The sequence below is a fragment of the Cupressus sempervirens genome, chromosome 9 (genome assembly GCF_028749045.1).
Source record: "Cupressus sempervirens isolate cs-2001-9-10 chromosome 9, ASM2874904v1, whole genome shotgun sequence".
Taxonomy (NCBI): domain Eukaryota; kingdom Viridiplantae; phylum Streptophyta; class Pinopsida; order Cupressales; family Cupressaceae; genus Cupressus; species Cupressus sempervirens.
This window is the reverse complement of record NC_143126.1, coordinates 804,421,162-804,444,661: the sequence shown is the minus strand read 5'-3', so window position 1 is coordinate 804,444,661 and position 23,500 is coordinate 804,421,162. Positions and strand designations below refer to the sequence as shown.

General features: G+C 36.4%; 1 protein-coding gene across 4 annotated transcripts in view; it reads left to right on the top strand.

Moving 5' to 3' along the window:
* The first annotated feature begins 985 nt into the window (after positions 1-985).
* The window catches only part of LOC149541146 (uncharacterized protein At3g49140-like), a 217,301-nt gene continuing 194,786 nt past the window's right edge, over positions 986-23,500 (top strand). For all 4 annotated transcript variants that reach the window (XM_089802135.1, XM_089802134.1, XM_089802133.1 and 1 more), the window contains exon 1: positions 986-1,080. In XM_089802135.1, the coding sequence (XP_089658261.1) occupies positions 1,014-1,080 (67 nt within the window). In that variant the 5' untranslated portion in view covers positions 986-1,013. The remainder of the gene's footprint in view (positions 1,081-23,500) is intronic.

Sequence of the window (23,500 nt, the reverse complement as noted above, 5' to 3'; positions counted from 1 at the left end):
AACAAAACATAAAGTGGTTGAGCACGTGGAATATCAAGTTGCAAAAGTGTCCTAACACTAACACAGAAATACATAAGTTCATCAAGGGAAAATTTCAAACTGCCATGTGGTCTCTTAACATGGATCGGAAAAAGACACATTATATTAAAGTTTTCAATCCTTCTATTGGGCATGGGGATCAAGCATATATGGGGCCAACTATTAATCGTAAGGCTAGGATGTTAATTGCTTAGTTAAGGATTGGAGCACATCCTCTAAGATGCAAGACTTGTAGATGGAAGAAGCCTAAAGAGGAGTGGGAGGAGAGGATATGCAAATTCTGAAGAAAAAGGGTGGTTGAGACAGAATGTCATTTTTTTACTGATTGCAAGGCATATGAGGATATTCGGGCTCAATACATGGTCATCTTAGTAAGCTTACATAGTTTGTTCGATGATGATAAAATACGACACATTGTTGGTTTGATTGTCAAGACTCATAGTAGGAGGTTGGATCTGGAAAAATACGACACATTGTTGGTTTGATTGTCAAGACTCATAGTAGGAGGTTGGATTTGGAAATGAATCTGGATTAATGCTTCTGATTTGTGATCTTTAGATTGATGATTTCGTGGACATCATTAAGATCCTTCATTCATTCATTATACATCTACAATTCCTTACAAAGAGACGCGGGAAAAAAAAACTGCAGACATGCATTCTTTGGGATAATATCTTAGTTGTTCACCAATGAAAGTGGGTTTTCTTTCCTACGCGGAAATGTAGAAATATGACGTGGCCAACACTGCTGTACATTAGTGCAATATGCGATATCCGCCCCCAGAGCATATTCCTCAGTCGTGATAAGAAGCGCATTCTGGAGGTCTTTATATGCCGTTAAAATACCTCGATCTCTCATCTTCTAGTGCGTAAATGATAAACGGCTGTTTTGACGCCGTTAAATATCCGAAACAATAAATGGAGGTCTAAATGTAACTTTAAAAAACAGAAGCAGTAAAACTAGCAAATAAAACCATGGTGTGTCTGCCTATGAGTATCGGATTTAGTTGCAGCAGCAAAATCTCTTCTCTGCTCTCGCCAGGTAATTTTGACCTCACCAATTTGGTGTTGTAGTCGCATTTGCGTCTAATTTTCTGGCTATCGTCGTCTAATTGCCTCTACACTGAGAAGAACACATTCGGGGATTGGTTTTTTTTTTTCGTTTTCTGAATTCAGAGTTCAATAATTGTGACAAATTAAGAAAGTCTAGTTGAGGTGAATTTGCCCGACGAATCTGTGCCCACTTCTCTAAATTTGGAGTAACAATTTACTGGATTGATGTGTTTATCAATAAGAGTTTGATATTTCTATCAATTGCGTGTAGTTTTCGTAAGACAAATTTGTCTTGCTAGTCTGTGTCCATTCTCTAACAGTACAACGCTGAAGTTGCCATTTCCATTATACTTGGAAAGATATTTGGGAACTGTGGTGGCTTTTTAGGCAATGGTTAGATATGTGGTATCATGATATTAGGCTGGGTTCCTACGGAGGGGGAACGGTCCTAAAAATTTCAGTGAATGTTGTTAAAGATTTTTAGGATTGTTTTAAAGCTGGTGGTTTTATAAATTTTGTAGTATTGTTGGGGCTTAAAAGTTAAGTTCCAAAATTTTGATTGTATCATATATTTTGTAGATTTAGGCTGGATTCTATGGGAGGGGGCTTCCTTCAAAATAGAGTTGAAGTTGTTAGAAATAATTTAGAAACATATTAAAGCTGTTGGTCCCATGAATTTTATAATGTAACTAAACTTAAAAGTTTAAACTTCAAAATTAAAGGAAGTTGGCAGTCTCATGAATATAGTAAAATTGTTTTTCATACTTTGTGCATAAAAAATATTAAATAAGAAACATCTTCTCATCAAAGTTATTTTCTTAGAAAAATCTGAACTTAGATATTTGACAAATGGCAGATAACATTTCTAAGCTGGTGGGGCAATATCTAGTCCTAGCTCATTTTTACCGGCTCAAATATGCAACTGCAAAAAGTAGTAGCTTCTATATTTTAGGAGAGGACTACAAATAATCTCGAAGCAATTTTGTTTTGTTTTGTTCATGAGACCTCTTGATGCAAGAGCATCCTTGGTTTAAGGGCAATCTTGCATCACCCAAAAATATTTCTATTTCTAGTTTTGTGTTTTCAATGAGGGCTATATTTGTGCAGAGTTGTTATTTGTGGAAGCTTGTCAATTTTTAGTAAGTGGGTCTTATATGTTCAGATTTCTAATCTCATGTGTGGAGGTTTATGTTAGACATATCAGCCTGCCAGATGAGTTTCATTGTCATATCATATGTATTAATGCAGTTATTGGAGATTTCTGGTATGAACTTTGGCTATCCAAACTTCAGGCTCAGCGATGAAGGCCTAAATGGCTCCAAAATGAGGTTGAACCTTGGTTGATAGACATTTGCACTTTACATAGTTGTAGAACTTTAGCCGCCATTTTCGAAAAGGGGTTATAATAGCCCATTAGGTCAGCGGTTTGTTAGTTATGGTCTATAGAAGTGGGTCATCCAAAAACATAATTTGTAAATTGTTTTGAGTCAATTATATGTAATAAAGTGTAATAAAATAATATAATTATGAGATTGTTCAACCTCAAGAGTTAGGGCTTAGTGTCTAGAACCTTTCTGGGTGGTGAAAAATGCCTATATAAGGAAGGCCGGTAGGTTGTCTAGGCTAGTTCTAGGTGATAGTAGCAGCTCTGTTTAGCAGAGTGTTGTAAGGAAGAGGCCCATGTGGGTTTCCATGTGGGTTTTCATATTGTAATTCTGAATTCTATTGTAATGTCCTTTTTTTAGCATTCATAGCATGATGTTGTCGTTAGCCTATTTCCCCACGGTCCCGTAGGCTAACCAGGACATCAAAAGGGCTTAGAGGCCATTTGGCCTAAATAGTTTCAGTTGCAGGTCTTTCTGAGGGGTTTTGAGGCAACTTTGGGCATACTTACTATTTATAGTAAGTCATCTTGGGCATGGGTGGACACCCAGTGGCAGCGGTATGTCGATGGTAATTGTTTAAAATCGGCAAGAAGACTTGTTTATCATTGATAAGATTTGTTTTGCATTGATAAAGCTATTTTATAAAGTTAAATTTAAATATTTAACTTTATTAATACATAGACTATAGTTTGTGGGAAATATTTAAATTAAAAGAGTCCCTTTTATTTTATAACACATTGGAGACATAAGTTACATAAAGGGAGTTATGTTTTATCCCACATTGAGAAAACGAAGGATGGAGCTCTTGTGAGAACATTATAAAAGAAATGGAAGAGCTTCTTTTAAGCATGGTTGGAAATATCAAAGAAATTGGAGAATTTTTTGCAGGTTATGTCTCAATAGTTTGAAGGACGAAATCCTTTCAAGCTGAAAATCTTGATGCCATTGAAAGATATGTTCTTGAGATTCAACAGGGTAGCAATCCGAAAAAGCAGAAACGAAAAAGCAGTCTGGAAAAGTGGAACCGAAAAAGCAGGCGGAAAAAGCGGAATCGAAAAAGCAAGCGGAAAAAGCGGAACTGAAAAAGCAGGTGGAAAAAGCGGAATCGAAAAAGCAAGTGGAAAAAGCGGAACCGAAAAAGCAGGCCGAAAAAGCAATTCAAAAAAGTAAAGCAGAAGGGGCAGCATTGAAGGAAAATTATTACAGCCATCTACAACCAGGTTTCCTTTTTAGTATTGTTTTTTTTAGGGTATTATAAGTTTCAGCTGTAAGTGTGCATTATACCAGCATTGTCATTTTGGTAATCCATGTAAATGCCAAAGTCTTGGCCATACTTTATGAGCATTGTATTAGAAATTTGATTGCAATAAAAAATATAATAGTTGCTGGTGTCATTTAAGCAATTCAATCTCATTATTTATCAGCTAGATAGTTTGCATACCAACTGTTTGCAAAAATGCCAGTTGGCTGTTGGTGTTCTTTTCTCATGCTTAGATCATAATATATGCACTGAATATTGTCAAAATTAGGAGCACACTCATGTTAGGTCATTGTGTAGTTCATTGTAATCTTCTATCACTAGATTCTCACTGATGCAAATTGGAAAAAAGTTATTTAAAGCAAGCTGAAATACTATATCAGTCATACGTCCCTTGCATGTGAATTGTTTGATAAAATTCCTTGAGCTTTCATCAGCTTTTTTTGAGGGCAGATTTGAGGAGGGTTATTATAGCGGTATCAGAGCTTGCTTGCAAAGTGTTTGACGAAATGTCAAACAACTGAAGTATAAAGATTTTTGGTGTTTGAAGGAGTTATAACTTGTTGGGGTTATTACAGTGGTATCAGAGCTATAAGTCCTGCCATCCTGTGGAGGTCTTATAGGGAATTTGGATTAGCCAGAGAGAGAAAAATGTTTGACAAAATGAATGCCGGTTCAGATCAGGGAAAGGAAAGATTCTTACAATTATTAGACACCTCAGCACAGGGACAACGATCAGCAGAGCAAAGAGCATAGGACCAGAGTCAGAGATTTGAGCTTATGATGCAGGTGATGGCTCGTCAAATGGGGTTGAATGCTAATGTGGTTGGAGGAAATAATCAGAATGGTAATAATCAGGATGGGGCACATAATGGAGGCGAGCAAGTTGAGAACAATTTCGGTCATGCACCCCAGCAAACTAGGACAGTGAGTTCGAGGCCCATGGTTCCAACATTTTCTCCTAGAGCTCTAGAGCAGCCCGTACCAGAGCCCCAGATCACTGATATACAAGACCACCTGAGGAGAGATTGGGAAGCCGGAGGTCCAGATTTTACTGCTGCAATTACCTTTAGGGAGTATATAGATGTGCGGATGAAGCATATGCCTCGTGGACATGACAAGAACCAGAGCTATGAGCTACGGAAGAAAGTAGGGAAACTTCAATTACCATATTATGATGGCTCGGAGAAGTCTACAGCAAGAGCTTGGGTTCAAAGGCTTGACACATACTTTCAAATGAACCCTATGCCTGAGGAAGAAGCTATGAAGTATGTAGCAATTCACCTGGATGGGTTAGCACACGAGTGGTGGCATCATGGTATGGTCACTATGGGTCATGCACACATTACCTCATATGTGGAGTTTAAGGAGAGACTGATTGAACGTTTTGATAGGCCTAAGGATCGTACCTTCCCTATGACAGGCGAAAACTTGTATGAGGAGTTTAACAGACATGCAGATTCGATACAGGGAGACTTCAGCACATCTTCAAGTAATGGTTTATCTGCATCATCTTCACAGGCAGAAGGGGTTTCAGATGTTGTGCAGGTTGAGCCAATTGCATCAGAAGGTGATATCATAGGCACACCGGATTGCATGATTGACACAGATAGTGATTCCAGTACAGTTGGGCTAGATGAAGTTACAGCAGTTGAGGATACTGTCATGTTTGAGGATAGTACAGTTGATCAGAAAGTGAGCATTCAGGACTTTGCAGAAAATGAGTATCAAGCACAGTTGGATGCTTCTTCAGATGAGATAGAGGCTAGTAGCTCTTCACTTGGTTTGGCAAGCCAGCTGAAGACAAGGGACAAGGATATTGTCACGGCTTTATCTCATCATGACAGGATACATGGATTGATTGAGAATCACATTTGGATGATTCAACTGCAGGAGAGACAGAAAGGAGTCACAACAGGTTCTTCTTGTGACGACTTACAATAGATCAAGGAAGATGCAGTGAAGAAGGAGGAGAAGGAGGTTGACCGGCTTTTTCATGAGCTGGAGGATACTCGAAATTCCTTGGTGTGTACTCGGTTGGCTCTCCAGGATTCTGAGAGACACGTGGACGAGCTTTGTCTTGAGGTGAGTTTAGTTCGGAAGTTAGCGCGTATAGCAGGGACTCAGTTTTCTTTTACAATTGAGTCACATGATGATGATATGAGTATGTCTAGCATTCACACTCCGGATTCAAAGATTGTAGACAGGTGCGTGAAGTCAGTTGGTATTGTTCACATACTCAGGTGAGAAGTTTACTTGAATTGACAGCTAGTTTCCATTCATGGATTAGATGTTGGGATCCTTATCTTAGTACTTGGGATTGTTTTGACCAGAGATATTTATCATTCCTTGGTAGTAGTATCTATTGCACCATCATGGACTTGATTAGTAGTTTGCCAGGTGTAGTTCTCATCCATGCCAGCAACTTGTTTGATGTTGGAATTAGTTTTTACACACCTGTGTTGGGCATTGTTCATATATCCAGTCGACCATTCTTGTTGGAATGGGTTGATGATCTCTCATATATGATAGAGTTTACAGAAGAGTCCCAGGATCCGAGTATTACAGATGATAGCTATTCCGAGGTTACTCCTTTGGACAGTGTACCAGGGATAGAGTATAGGAGTTCGACTAGTCGGCACAATCATGTGTCTAGTTAGCTAAGAGTTGGCGAGCGAGACATTTCTATCGTTTGCGAGCATTTCGATGCTGCTCGTCAGTTGTTAGCAATTTATGGATGGGGTTCTCCTACTAGTGATGAGGAGGGAGGCAATTATCTTTCCTTGACAGAGATCCACTCTTTATGGGAGGCTATTTGGATTCTGAGACAAAATTATATGCAGTTGGTAGCTGCCAGAGGTTATCTTATGGAGTGGGGGAGTACAACATACGATGCATTATTGGCCAAGGAAGATGAGGTGAGTGAGCTTACTCAGCAGCCCGAGGTGTCTTCTGAGATTCTTGAGAGTACACAGTTGGCTTTCGAGGAGTCACAGTTTCATTTGGCTAAGGTGACCATGGAGTTAGAGCGACTTCAGTCTTTACCAGATTCTGTACAATCACGGACTGTGGTGTCTAGTGATCCGCGGATGTCCATGGTCGAGGTTGATAGAGGTAGTGGAGATGAGGATATATCTGCCCACGACACTACTATTGGCATATTTGGTCCATTTCCACTGGAGGCAGGTTCAACTGAGTTGGGCACTACAACTGAGCATTGTGATATGTTTGACTTGGAGGGCACAGAGACTAGTGATGTTGTTGTTGATTCTGCACTCTTGGCTATATCATCCTCTGACTTAGCTGATGATCAGTCACAGTTGGTCATATCACGTCTGCAAGATGAGTCTTTGACTGAGATTGGTTCTTTTTACTGGCATTATACTAAAGGATATGTTCATCGGTTTGCTTTTGATCCATGTGTTGAGGAGTTGATGGCAGACAGGTTTGGACTGGGCTCTCATTTTTGCTATCTACCGTGTAATGACTATTTACTATCAGTAGTGCATGGGTGTTATGGTTATGAGACAATGGCCGGTAATCTGCAGAGTTGTGTTAACTGTAGCAGATGTACAGTGTGTGGATTCTCTGTATTTGGTGCAGTTTCATGTGGGAGTGGTCACTATTGTAGCAGAGTTGGAGTGTGCATTCCACATAACACGGTGGGTTGTGTGGATGGTGTTTATTATGTTGACAGTTTGGGTGATCTACTCTACTTGGGGTCTAATATTTTGAGAGTTTGTGCCTCATGGGTTCCTGCCTGTGGCAGTAGTGGATTTGGAGTTCAATTGCACCGTGATTCACGATTCATTTATGGATTCCTCTTGGTTAATTTTCACAGGTTGTTGCAGGAGCCTATGTTGACTGACAGCACTATAGTTCATGACTACATTTGGGATCCAGGTGGATTGATTGGGTTATTGTTCGACCATTGCTTGGGGACAAGCAATTTTGGGAAGGGTAGACTGTAATGTCCCCTTTTTAGCATTCATAGCATGATGTTGTCGTTAGCCTATTTCCCCACGGTCCCGTAGGCTAACTAGGACATCAAAAGGGCTTAGAGGCCATTTGGCCTAGATAGTTTCAGTTGCAGGTCTTTCTGAGGGGTTTTGAGGCAATTTTGGGCATATTTACTATTTATAGTAAGTCATCTTGGGCATGGGTGGACACCCAATGGCAGTGGTATGTCGATGGTAATTGTTTAAAATCGGCAAGAAGACTTGTTTATCATTGATAAGATTTGTTTTGCATTGATAAAGCTATTTTATAAAGTTAAATTTAAATATTTAACTTTATTAATACATAGACTATAGTTTGTGGGAAATATTTAAATTAAAAGAGTCTCTTTTATTTTATAACACATTGGAGACATAAGTTACATAAAGGGAGTTATGTTTTATCCCACATTGAGAAAACGAAGGATGGAGCTCTTGTGAGAACACTATAAAAGAAATGGAAGAGCTTCTTTTAAGCATGGTTGGAAATATCAAAGAAATTGGAGAATTTTTTGGAGGTTATGTCTCAATAGTTTGAAGGACGAAATCCCTTCAAGCTGAAAATCTTGACGCCATTGAAAGATATGGTCTTGAGATTCAACAGGGTAGCAATCCGAAAAAGTAGAAACGAAAAAGCAGTCTGAAAAAGCGGAACCGAAAAAGCAGGCGGAAAAAGCGGAATCGAAAAAGCAAGTGGAAAAAGTGGAATTGAAAAAGCAGGCGGAAAAAGCGGAATCGAAAAAGCAAGCAGAAAAAGTGGAACCGAAAAAGCAGGCCAAAAAAGCAGTTCAAAAAAGTAAAGTAGAAGGGGCAGCATTGAAGGAAAACTATTACAGCCATCTACAACCAGGTTCCCTTGTTAGTATTTTTTTTTTAGGGTATTATAAGTTTCAGCTGTAAGTGTGCATTATACCAGCATTGTCATTTTGGTAATCCATGTAAATGCCAAAGTCTTGGCCATACTTTATGAGCATTGTATTAGAAATTTGATTGCAATAAAAAAGATAATAGTTGCTGGTGTCATTTAAGCAATTCAATCTCATTATTTATCAGCTAGATAGTTTGCATACCAACTGTTTGCAAAAATGCCAGTTGGCTGTAGGTGTTCTTTTCTCATGCTTAGATCATAATATATGCACTGAATATTGTCAAAATTAGGAGCACACTCATGTTAGGTCATTGTGTAGTTCATTGTAATCTTCTATCACTTGATTCTCATTGATGCAAATTGGAAAAAAGTCATTTAAAGCAAGCTGAAATACTATATCAGTCATACGTCCCTTGCATGCGAATTGTTTGATAAAATTCCTTGAGCTTTCATCAGCATTTTTTGAGGGTAGATTTGAGGAGGGTTATTACAGTGGTATCAGAGCTTGCTTGCAAAGTGTTTGACGAAATGTCAAACAACCGAAGTATAAAGATTTTTGGTGTTTGAAGGAGTTATAACCTGTTGGGGTTATTACATCTATAATTCCACATCTGTGGAGATAATAAGAAGCCCATATTTTGTTCTTTCAATTCACTGTTGTTTTTGCATTTTTGTGGTATTAAGGGGAACAACCTTCATCACATTTTCTATTAAAATAGAAGGCAACATCGATATCAAATAAGATTCAACTTATCTATCAACATTTCCTTCAATCACCACAAAAATGGTATAGATTTATAAAATAGATTGATAATAATGCTGATTCCATAAAGAATCGATAATATGGTTATTGCCCAAGTGCATCACCAATAGTCATTTACAAATCATTCGTTATGTCGTTAACCAATGGTTAGGCAATAATCATAATCGAAGAAGCATCATTAAGCAATGAAAGCATTCATTGATGTTGGGATGTATCCCATTTGCGTTACTATTCATTGAAAACTAAGGATATCTGAAGACTTCTGCAACATCACTTGAGCATCGAATGTGATTAAGGGTACTCCCCTTATTAACATAAACTAACACAACAAAATAGAGAAATACCAACAATTTGGAAGAACAAGAAATCGGCTTCTTATTATATCCAATAAAATGAAATTACAATATTCAACAACATGAAATGCAAAGCCACATGGACATTTTCCTTACAATATTTTGCAAGCTAGAGCCACCATATACATCCCCAAAACTCCCCTAGATAACTGTACGAACCTTGATTATATGAGCACTTTTTATCTGCTCAAGAAGTTTCTAAAAATTTTAACCCTAAACTTTGAGACCGACCAACCCTTAGATATTATTATTTATATTTAATTACATTAGAGTAGGCCCCAAACAACTTTAGAACCCAAAACAAACTTTGAAGGAAATTCATTTTTGTCCATTTTAGGTAGCGCAACTTCTGGAGACCATAACTCATCGCCACCTACTCCAGTTGACTATTATGACCCCATTTCTGAAATACCACAGATTTCTCTGCAATGTTAGAGGATTGTTACACATGTATTGGTACTGCCATTTAGTTTTGGTATGTGTTTTTCAAGTACAGTGATTTCTTGCATATATACATGGTTTAAGACAAGAAGAGGCACATGTCTATTCATTAATTTAAGATTAATAATTAGACAATAGTTATTATAAGATTACATATATGTATACACACACACACATTAATTGTCTAATGATTAATAATCATAATAATCAATCATTCCAATGTATCTCGTGGGTAAATCAATCCGACTAAACCTACCAAACATCAACACTCCCTCTTATCTAGGGAGGATAAACACAAGATCGATATTACGCCATTGGTAGTATTAGGAATGACAAATTTTAAGGATATCTGTGATCAGACAATATCCACCATTTTGATATCGTGATTATTGGCTTGCAGAATATCAACATATTATATTCACCAATTACTCAATAAGGTTTGATATCATGAGTATTGGTCTTCTAGAATATCGAAACATGATGTTCAAGAAGTACTTAAAAAGGTTTGATATCACATCTGATAACATGTGTATCCGTCTTCCAGAATATTGATACATGATATTTACCAATTACTCAATAATGGTTTGATATCACATCTGATATCTTGGTCTTCTAAAATATTGACACATGATATTCATCAAGTACAAAAAAATGTTTATAAGGTATGTGCACATGTATTTTCATAATGTATACCATATAAACATCCACCATACAAAGTATAATCTATCATGATTTGCATAGACATTGTAAGATATCCATCATAATAGAAAATTAAGTTATTGCAAGAGCGTCACCTTTCAATAATTTCTGCAAATATGAGTAATGATCATTTGGAAGTTGTCACTTCCTCATGATGTACACAAGGGGTAGGCCCATTAAAATCATAGTCACTCACAGAGACTTTTGAACTCCCTCTGAATATCAATCCTCTGAGCTCCTCAACCAAAGTTGCCTTTGATGAAGTGTCATACTCCTTTTGAATCGGATATCAATCCTCCTTTTCCCGCAAGAACATTCTTGGAGGAAAGATCAAGGCACATAGCTTTTATAGTATGTATTAGAATTTAAAAATAATTCTATATAACAATAATATCATTCCAATAAAATAATACCGAAGATAGAAAAATATACTTATCGCTTTCCTTATCTGTACATCAACATCCATGATGCAATCTTTTGTACTTCTTAGTTCGTCCTCTTGATACTAATATCAATACTCCCTTTGAAGTTATAATTCTGAACCATATATCTTTTATTTTCAACACACTTCCACTCACATGTTCTCAATTTCTCTATGTTCTGATATATATGCATATCAGATTAAAAATCTGAATATATATATTCGCTTGTCTTGTGTAATATTCTATTCTCCCTCCTTGTACTCGGGTACTTAGTGGAGATTTACTCATTTGTCTCTATTTCGTTATTGCCCACAACGTATCATTTACTTCTACAATATTTGTGCTGTCATTATTGTGTCAGATTACTTCTGACTGCGAACCCTGCTTTCTTTCCCCATATGTTAGGTATATTTGTGCATTAAAAAACCTGTATGTATAATTTCATTATTGAGCCTTGCTGACAGTATATACTTGAAATATTGTAACCTATATTCGATATCAGTCAATCGACATTTGTCACCTATGTTACTAATTTCTATTCTCCAATTGGTGCGTAATCGGCTCCCTGCTGATTAAAATGCAGTCATTGTATTGTTAAATTAAAAGCCCATCAAGGGAATTCAAATCAAATTTATAGGGAAGACAAAGTTTTTGGAAGTTATTGCAGGCAGTTTGTAAGTAGCCTTCCTTTTTTCGGATGTGACTTGGAATGCCAAAGTAAATGCCAATATGCTTTAAGTACTTTTAAAGAACCCCAGAAAATCTGTGTGTGTGATTTGTTCCTTCAAAATTGCATTTTGTTCCAGGACTCAACACATTAATGCTCAGAGTTTCCAAGTGAATCACAACTAACATAGTGCAGAATTTTCATGGATCATAGACGACTTTAATTGCTTCAATCAATAAGTTCTTTATGTTGCATATTGTACATTGATATATTCAAATACCACAACATTTAGTGTCAATTGCATATTTTCATTATAAATAAAAAACATAATACATAATCAATCTGTCACTCAGTGATAGAATGCATTTCTCATATCATAGAGATTCATTATCAAACATTATCATTGCCATATATAGTATCAGATAAGCTTAGGTATACATTTATCTTCTATAAGTTTCTTAAAACATTAACAATTGATATAATAAAGAAGGGCAAATGGAGTAACAATCCCAATATTATCTTTATAGCTAAAAGGGGATATTACAATTGTTATTAGAACCTAAAATCTTGTTATATTATGAAGTTGATGAGCGAGAAGGAATTTAGAACTTAACTTACAAACAACATGATCAATTTGTCACTATCAGTTATAGAATACGTTTCTCATATTCTATAGATTCATTATCAGACGTTATCATTTCCATATAAACATACTGTGAAATTCATAATAATATATTGGATTTGGTCATTGTTGGACTACTATTATTTGCATATAGTATCAGATAACCATATATATTTATTTATTGCTATTTGCATATTGTATCAGATAACCATAGACATTCATTTATCTTCCATTAGTTGCTTAAAACATTAATAACTGATATTGCAAGGAAGGGCAATTGAAGTAATGAGTCCTGAAATTATCTTTGTAGCTAAAAAAGGGATATTACAATTGGTATCAAAGCCTACACTCTTGTTATATTGTGAAGTTGATGAGTGAGAATGAACTCAAATCTATCTTCCACAGAATATTCTGAAAAAATGTAAAACACAAAGAAGCAATAGATGAGGAAGGTGATCTGAACAAAAAGTTAGACCTGATCTTTATAGAGAAAAGGGAGACTCAAAATGGGTTAGCACGACTAGTGGACATTTAAACTAACATATTAATAAATATATTAAAAAATAGTGGGGTAGTGAATGGACACAAAGACAATCTCAAAATGGGAATCCAAAAAGTAAAGCATCTGCATCAAATTCAAGGCCTGAAATTCCCACATTTACTACCCAAAATGGTCAATCAAAAGAAGCCGAACCAACCATTGTAGAGTTACAAGACCATTTCAAAGAAGATTGGATCGTTGTCAAATGGAGATCTGATTAAAAGAATACATGGATCTAAGGATAAACCACCTTCCCCATAAAGGAAACAAAGAGGAACTTTCAAACTTAAAAGGGAGGTGGGCGACTAAATATTCCATATTTTAATGTGTTGGAAAAAACTATAGCGAGGGCATGGGTGTAGAAACTAGATACTTTCAATTAAACCCCATGACAGAAGAGGAGGCCATAAAATATGTAGCATTCCATTTGGATGGAGTGACCCATAAATGGTGGTATCATTGAATGACAACTATGGGGCATCCCAAGTTACATCCTATATAGAAGTTACAAAAAGATTAATAGAAAGATTTGATAACGAGGACCCAAAATTACATCTCAAAGAACTAACCCAAGTCAAACAAAAGGGATTAATTGAGTAACATATTGTGGAATTTCAAAGAATTTTTGTTCTAATAACTGACATATGTGAAAGATGATTGGTCATCCAGTTCATGGATGGCTTAATGGATCCACTCAAAGGATGGGTCAATGAACTAAATCCTAGTTCCTTACAAGAAGCAATCAAGAAAGCAATAGACATGGACCTAGGATCTAACAAGAGCAATGCCCCATCTAGAGAAATACCAACTCCCAAGAAACCAACCAATTATAACTACGAACAAAGCGAATCCCATCAAATTCAAATTAGACATGGAGACAAGACAAGAATTACAGAGGAAATTATGCTTCAATTCCAAAGAACCCAGGGTTCTAAGACATCGATGCATGGGAAAAGGACAAATCCATTTTATCAAGGTTAGACCCAACCGTGAAGGAGAGAACGATGATATTGACAGTGATGACAATGATTCCAATGATGAGGCTAAGCCACCCTTGTGTACAAAGAAACAAAGGAAATTCTATCAAATTCAAATTAGACATGAAGACGAGCAAGAATCAAGGAGGACATTGTGCTTCACTGACTAAGAACCATGGGTACTAGGACATCGATGCATGGGAAATGGACATCCATTTTATCAAGTTTAGACCTATTGTTGTGAATTTTGTTCCACTACAACATGTAGAATCAAACACTCAATGTTTCAAAGTGGAAAACTAAATATTCAATCCTGTCTTGAATAAGGTCACATTTTATGCTAAACTTGCAATGTAAGATCGTGAAATGATTTCCAGGTTCCTTCAATTGTGGATGCTCGCTTAATGAAATGATGTTGACTTAAAACAAAAGGTGGACTCTCCAGATGCAATTGCATGATTTAAAAAAATCATGTTATATTTTAATGTTGACATTCACTTTTTGAAAAATATAACATAAATTCACTTTATGTTATGTTTTTAAGTTGCTTTATCATTTAAATTTGTCACATAAAGTAACTATAGAGTACTTTATGTTATATTTTCATGTTGAGTTGCAATTTTTTAAATTTTCATTAAGTGCTTTATTAACTATATAGCTTGATTTATTTTTTAGTTAGTTTATGTTTTTTTTAAACATCTAAGTTAAATATTACTTTTTGAAATGATATCTGCAATAATTAAACTATATAGTGTAAATGTTATTTTTGACCCAATTGAGTGATATTTTCTCAAAAATCAATTAGAAATGTGCTTAATTGATCACTTAAGTTGTGCGTATACATGTTTTTCAACTTGTTTACATGTATATGCCTCTAGAGTCTAAGATTTTGCACGAGAAAGACATTTTGAAATACTTTAAACATGTAAATACATGTATTTTAAAATATGCAATGGGTTTCCTAGAATGCGACTTGCATCTAAAGGCCTCTTCAAAACATGCAGTGACCCTCCAAGAGTGTGATTTTGCATTACATGTTTGCGTTTGACAAATTTAAAACATGTAATGCCTCGCCTAGAATGCAATTTGCATCTAGACTCCAAATGCATACTTTTTAAAACACAGAAATGCACTCCAAGAGTGCGATTTGCATAAGAGACTAAGTTTCATGCCATTTAAAACATGCAAACTCCCTTATAGAGTTTGATTTTCCTTTGAAACACATGCAAATGCATCTCAAGACCACAAATTTGTAAAAGAGGGCAAAATTGTTCATGTTCTTGCTCTCCAAGAACACGTTTTTGCTAAGAAACTCCAGATCCGCCCATGATATGGCTCAAAATTTATGAGTCCAAGGTCGTTTTTTCCTTTTTATGCATTCTTATGCTGTAGACGTTGAATCTCATGCAAAAAACTCTTTATTTCATGGTGTTTTGAGACTTTTTTTTGCAAAAAATGCTTTGATTTGGGGCAATTTTGATCACGTTTTTGCTCAAATAAGAATCGTTTTGAGGTTTTGAGCCTTATACTTTCTAGCAAAGAACACATTTTTGCCATTCATTGTCATAAATGACTTATATCCTGGCATTCCAAGAACACGCTTTTGGCAAAAAACGTCCCTCTATTTGATATTTAGCAAAAATAATTTGTGTATTGGAGGTAAGAGACAACGTTTTTGGCATATTCATGCAAAAGCATCCATTCATGGCTCATTAATGTCCATCACTTGCAAAGTTGAAGGATTCGATATAGTTATTTGTGGATTCAAAGTTGGAGAACTTTTCTTTAAACCTATCAATCCTCTACATTTGGCTTTTTGATCACCAAGTAAGTTAAAGTTTTCAATTTTTATGCCATTTCATTACATCTTCCCATTCATCTTTGTACATTTGTCTCAAGATGTGCCATGTAAAGAGCAATTTTTCTTTAAATAAGATGAGAACTTCCATTTTTTAGTGTTTAGAATTTTCCCAAATTCTAAATTCGAATTTGCATAGGAGAACAACTTTGTTCTTGTCATGTTTGAGTCAAAAACCAAAGGTATGTTTTTGTTTTGTTGTTTGCTTGCTGTTTTCTTTTGCTCTTTTGAATAAGCTAAGGTTCTTTCCCAAGAATAAAAGAGCATTCTTCACCATTTCTCTTCTCACCTTTTCATGCAAGTGCATCACACCATTTCATATTCCACCAACACATGCCAAAGCACATCGCATCTATTTTCCAATTTATGCAAATACATTCATTTACATTTACATGTAATCTCATTCTCTATCCGCATTTACATGTAACTACCTCCATACCCACTTACATGTAATTCCATACTCCGAACCTAATTACATGTTTACATCAAGTCATGATTACATGTACATCACTTTACATGTAATTGCATCCAGAGAATTCGATTTTGGTAGAAGGTCACTCTTTAAACACCCAAGTCACCCTTTGCATACATCCATATGCATCCCAACTTGCATTCTTGGCCATACCCACAAAAACCCATTATTGCCCACATGCAATCCATCCTTCTAAGTCTGACTTTGGTCCTTTCCATCCAAATACATATGCTTTCCGGTTCATTTCCAGCCATCATACTTTGAAAACTCATTCCTCATGGATTCGTCATTGAAACTCAAATCCAAAAGTTTTCATGGATCCAATCTCATTGGAAGATGTTTTCATCTTCATGTTGCGGCGCACTCTTCAAGACATGTCAGAACTTCTTCAAAGAACAGAGACATCTCGTCGAGAAGATATGCTTTGATCCTCAAGAAGATGTAATTCATTTGGTCTGCATTTTCCCAATGGCTGTCCAAGAACTTGAGTTTGTGTAAGAATGCACTAGGCAAAGTGAGTTAAAGGTGCTGATGGAAAGTTGTTTTGAGTTTACATTTGGACACCATCGAGAAGGTTTTTAAAGTGTCAGAGACTCCAAAATGTGCCAATCTACAAAGGAGAATTCACAACTCGAACGAGTAAAAACTTGGTCATATCAAGTTTTCACATGACAACGGTAATTCATCAAAGAGAGTCAGGCTATCAAAAGATGCAACACGATGATTATCAAGGTGAATGTAGTGGCACAAAATACAAGAACTCTCAATCTTGTGATCATCAGAGATTGCATTATCAAGTGCAAGGCCTTTGCCAACAATTTACGAGATTGATCCATTCAGAATCAACAATCTAAACTTTTTCTTCTAGTGTTTTTATGTTTTTTGTTGGAGAGAATGAATTACATGAAATTATGTGATTATATGTAATTTGATTGCATAACATTATGACACATAATCCAATAATTTTTCTCACCTAGTTTGACAAGGTCAAAGTTAGTTGAGTTGCTCCCACTTTTTCCTCCTTTTTCTCAACTCCTTTGCCTATATAAAGGAGTGTCCCCTCATTGTAAAAATCATGTTTTGTTGTATACAAGAAAGCTCTGCCAAACTTGTGCAAGCATAATTTTGATTGTATAGTGCGAATTTGGGAGAAAAGTGAACAAAAGAAGCAATTGGATTCAGAGCTTTGATTGTAGTTTGTGCTTATTGTCTTTGATTCATGTTATTATTGTGTGTTTAGTCATAGAGCATAGTGAGTTAAGAAGCAATCAGAGCTAAAGCTTTAATTGGGAGTGGTTGCGGTAATACATAGATTAGAAGCTTTGACTGTAGCTTGTGTTACCATCTCAAATTAACGAAAAATAGTTAGAATTTCCCTACTTTTGGAAGTCTTTGTGCCCCAATGGTAGAGGTTTGTCTTATAGAATCGATAGAACTAAAAATAAGTTATAGAATAGAGATCGTTTACTTCTAGAAGTCTTTGCGCCTCAATGGTAGTGATTTTTCTTATAAATTAGACAAACAAGACTTAGAGCCAAACCAATGTGCTTTCAATCAATCTTTGAGTTGGTGTTGGTTTATCGGTATCACCGTTTCTAGCTATTAGATAGAAGTGTAGTTAGAGATTTCATCTTGCTCATTACTCACTCTGCAGGTAAATGGATTCTTTTCTAAAAGTTAAGAGGAAAGAATATTGATAACAACCCTTACAAATCTCTCAACTTCTTGCTTACCTTGAGTTGATCCAAGGAACAGTGAGAAGGGGGAGCCTTCTGTTGAAGGTGGGAGAGACTTTGTCTCATACGTTGTGGCTAGTCATTCTATTTTGCAACTGGATTTTTCACAAAATTGTTGGTTGCAAAATGTCCACCCAACAACTAAGATATACCATTTCAGCCAGAGCTTGCACCATACTGATGTAGATACTTGCAAATAAATTTCTTCTATGTCTTCCATCTTGAACTTTCATAGATAAAAGCTTAAAGCTATTGAGACAGATAACTCAGGCTATACTAATTATATTTTTGCTTCAAGCGAAGCCTTTAGCTATTTGGATCTTGCTTGCAAGTATAAGAGAAGAAAAACATATTTAACGTAAGCAACCTCCTAATGAAGTAAACAAATTCCATTGAATCTCAAAGTAAAAATATCAATTCTTTTTTGTATTAAATCACTTTGTAATATCCTTGTCCAAATCTGATTGAAAACTTGCTTTATTTGCTTTTAGAAATTTTGTCAAACACTTGTACAACAGAGGGATATATGATTGATTTTATTTTCAGTTTGTTTTCAGAATAAGAAAGATGACTTCTAATATCATAGGATGACTGAAAATGACTTTTCTTCCGCTTAGTCTACACCTAACATGACATGCAACTCTTTTTTTGTTTTTTCTTGATGCAATATATGACATTTGTTTAATGCAAATTAACACTTACAGCCAAGTGACATTATGTCAAACAATTGGCATGCAAACTAACATTATATTTCAAACTTCAAAATTGATATTTTGCTGATATAAAAATTCTGATATAAAATCAGGTTACAATGCCTTCGACAATCTAACTAGATTGTCCATACAGAACCATGTAGATGTATTTTCAAATAATGCATCAACATGAAGACAAAATGAAGGGAACCTGAGATTGGTAGGCAGCTTTAAAATTGTTATTCCTGTAGCAATGACATTGTTCACAATTCTTGTAGCGATGGCACTATAGCAGATGGGTATAAACTTCCTAATATGCCTCCGAATTAGCTGCTTAACTCCTTCGAAAGTGCAGATAAAATGAGGGCATCGAATGAACCTTAAATCTGAAGTGTATCTTTTTCATGAATTGCTGCAAAAACTCATTAAGCTTCAATGAGATGACTGAAATATCACCTCAGCAAATGCAACAATATCAGCTGATAGTTTCATAGCCTCAAAGTTGCCAATCAAAAAGAATTATCGTTCTCAATGATTGAAATGTCCTGCAGAAACCCTTGGCTCCACAAGTGCACAAGCAAGTGTCAATATCAAACTTGGATGCCCTACAATGAGGCTATCTCCTCTATTTGTTCTATTCTTTCACCCCTTCTAGAAGAACATAAACTTTTATTTTATTGCACTTTTCTAGAAGCTTCCTCCTTTCCAACAATAATTAGTTGTGCTTCTAGAAGATTCCCTTTTACATATAATATAATATTATTTTAGTGACTTATGATTTAATATTTATTTGAGTCATTTTTAAATTAAATTAATTAAATATAAAGTGACCTTTTAATTTTTAAATTATTTAATGACTTTATAAGAAATTAATTTACCTTATTTCTCCACTTAGCCTTCAAAGAATGAAAGACTAAGAACTCCATTGAGAGGCTAAAAAGATGGGGACATTACAGTCCGCCCTTCTGGAAATTGCATGTCCCCCAGCAATCTCAACTCTGGATGTTGCAAAATCTCTTCACTCTCCCATGTAGCATCCTCAATAGGTAGGTCCTTCCATTTAATCAAATATTCTCTAATGACACGGCTTCTCAACTGCTTCTCTCTAAAATCTAATATAGTCTCTGGTATCAAAATCAACTTACCCTCATCATCTAAGGGTGGTAGAACCGTAGAAGGAACCACATGATGTCCCAATGCCTTCTTGAGGCGTGATACATGGAAAATATTGTGCACTTTGCTGTCCGCTGGCAACTCTAGCATGTAAGCCACCTCCCCCACACGCCTAATGACTCGGAAGGGTCCATAGTATCGTGGCTTGAGCTTCTCTGCACCACTCTTCTTGAGAGTAGACTGTTTGTAAGGCTGTAACATCAAATACACCATGTCCCCAACCTTAAAAGAGCATTCCACTCTCTTCTGATCTGCATACTATTTTTGTTGGTTTTGTGCCTTCCGGATATTTTCACGAAGAGCCCTCATGATATCATGATTTTCCTATAACATGTCTCCAACACTAGGCACTCTACTATCACTCATCAACAAATCAAGAAAGCTAGGAGCCTCATAACCATACAAGGCCATGAATGGTGTCATCTGAATAGAAAGATGGTAAGTGGTATTGTAGTAGTACTCACAAAGGTATATCCACTTAACCCACCCTTTTTGTTGCCCAACAATATAATTTCTGAGGTATCCTTCCACCCATTTGTTGACTATCTCCATCTGTCCATTTGTTTGAGGGTGGTAACTAGTACTTGGAGAAAGCTCGGTCCGACACAATCTAAAAGGCTCCTGCTAGAAGTTGCTCATAGACCGATTGTCGTGGTCACTAACAATGTTTCGTGGTAATCCATGCAATCTAAACACCTCACAAAAAAATAGTTTGGCAACCTGTGTGGCTGAATATGAAATAGTGACCGGAAAGAAATGTGCAAACTTTGTCAAATCTGTAAGTGGTGCTGCATGGTGAGAATACCCATTGACAAATTTGCGATAGAATCCACATAAGCCCAAAAATCCTCTAAGTTGTGTCAGATTCGTCGGAGTAGGCCACTCAACAATTGCCTTGACCTTGTCTAGATCCATCCGAACTCTTTCAGTACTAATGATGTGACCCAAATATAATAATTCTATCATGCCCAAGTCACATTTAGATTCCTTGGCATATAGAGATTTGTTACCAAGAATACCCAAAACTATGTCAAGATGTGCAAGATGCTCTTCCCATGTCCTGCTATAAACCAAGATATCATCAAAGAAGACTAACACAAATTGCCTCAACTGTGAATGAAATACCCTGTTCATAGTAGACTAGAATGTAGCAGGTGCATTGGTTAGCCCAAATGGCATAACCACAAACTCAAAATGTCCACAGTGGCAACAAAAAGCTGTCTTCTTAATATCTTCTTCACTCACACGAATTTGGTGGTAACCCGATCTTAGATCAATTTTGGAGAAGTGCTTGACACCATGCAATTCATCAATGAACTCATCAATCCTTGGAATGGGATATCTGTTCTTGATTGTTCTCTTGTTAAGCATTCTATAATCAATACACATCTTTAGAGTACCATCTTTCTTTTTAACCAATACCACTGATGAAGCAAAAGGTGACTTGGTCTAATATGGTCCATAGCTAGCAACTCCTTGATAGTTTTTTCTATCTCATCTTTGAGCCGCTTAGGTGCTTGTAGGGAGTGACTATCATGGGCTTAGGACCCTCCTCCAATTCGATGATGTGCTCTATCCCTCTATCTGGAGGTCTACCGGGTGGAATCTTGCTAAAGACCTTATCATGCTTGATCCTCAACTCTTGTATATCAGGAGGATAAACAGGTTTTTGCTGCTCTTCCTGTGTTGACTTCAAAACACAACCTGCTGCCTACTCAACCATGTCATGACGCAAGAGATGTTCCATTTTTCTGAAAGAAAGTCTTGCATTTGGTGTGTTTGAGTGCTTTCAACACATGAGTTTTTCCATCCATCTCAAATCTCATTTCCATCTCATGAAGGTTGAGGGTGAATATTCCTATGTCATGTAACCATGTCATTCCCAAAACCATATCTATGTCTCCCATGTTCACCACATAAAAATCTGCCTTGAACTCATAATTATTCAAGCGCATGGGCAAATTTGAAATCATCTTGTCACACCTAAGAGTGTAACCATCAGCAACCTTAACTCGAATTCTCTTAAACTCCTTAGTGTGTATACCATGCCTCTCAACAAGCCTAGCATCAATGCAATTGTGTGTCGCACTTGTATCAAGAAGGGTAGTAATCTTTTGACCAGCAAAAACCCCTCACATCCTAAAAGACCCTTCTCGTTGAATACTTGTGAGACGAGCCTCTTTAAGCTTCACTTCTTCCTCTAATTCTTCATCATGTTCTGGTTTTTTTGATTCTAAATCATTAATTTCAGATTGCTGATCTGAATCAAAATCTTCAATTAGTGCCCACATTGCACGATTTGACTTCCCCTTAGGTTTCATAGGGCAGTCATGGTTAATATCATATGGTCCCTTACAATAGAAGCATAGTTTCCTCTTCCTTAAATCATTAAGAGTCTCACGGTCAAACAGAAAAGTAGACTTACCTTTAGCTTTGTCCTCTTTTTTAGGAAACTTCTTGTTGTCACGATTGGAAAATGTTCCCTTTGATGTAAACTTGCTGGTAGGGGTAGTGAACTCCATGCTTTGTGCCTTCTTCATTGCTTCCTGTAGTGAGAGAGGATCAAAAGTTTTCAACCAACTCTTCAATGGCTCCATCAATCCTTCCATGAATAAGACTACCAATCTTCTTTCACTGATGTTAGCAACCATGACTGATAACTATTGGAAGTCATTCACATAAGTATCAAGGGAACCATGTTGTTTTAGTTGTGCCAATTCACGGAAACTCACCTTAGGATCTTTGACATCAAACCTTTCAATCAGCCTATTGGTAGACTCCTCATATGTAGTGATAAGGTTGTGTCCAAGAGTGACTAACCCATGATACCACCACTCATGAGCAGCTCTTTCAAGATGTAGTGTGGCAAATCTTATGACATCCTCTTCAGGCATTGGTCTCAAAGAAAGATAATTATCAAGCTTTTGAAGCCAAGACCTAGCTGTGCATTTGTTACTTCCATCATAGTAAGGCATGGAAATCTTACCAAGTGTTTGTTGATAGTCATTTCTTGGAGCATAGTGATCATTCCTTCCTCTTCTCCTATTTCTTTGATTCATGAATTGATCAAATGTCTATATTTCTCTCATATCAAGAGGGAGAGTGGTATACTCCAAGTATGCCTGCCTAACTTTGTCTCCAAAAGAAACAGCTAGAGCAACATGTGGTTGTTCTTCTCTTGGTGTAAAGGTGGGAAAAAGAGGCCTAGGGGCTAATCCTCTAGTATCTTCAGCATGATGTATAGACCTTTCCTCATTAACACCACTATGTTCAGCTGTGTTTTGATTTTGAGTGGCTTGCTGATCCATTTATGCTAATAAGCGTGACATCATATCAAGCATAGTATCAAATTTCCTTTCAACTCTTGCATCTCTATTTTCTTCTTCTGCCATATTTTGAACTATTTTTCTGGTATCTCTTTCTCTTAATGCTTCTGAGAATGTATCCCCTTCAACCTGAGGATTCTGATATTGTTGTCTCCGTTGTT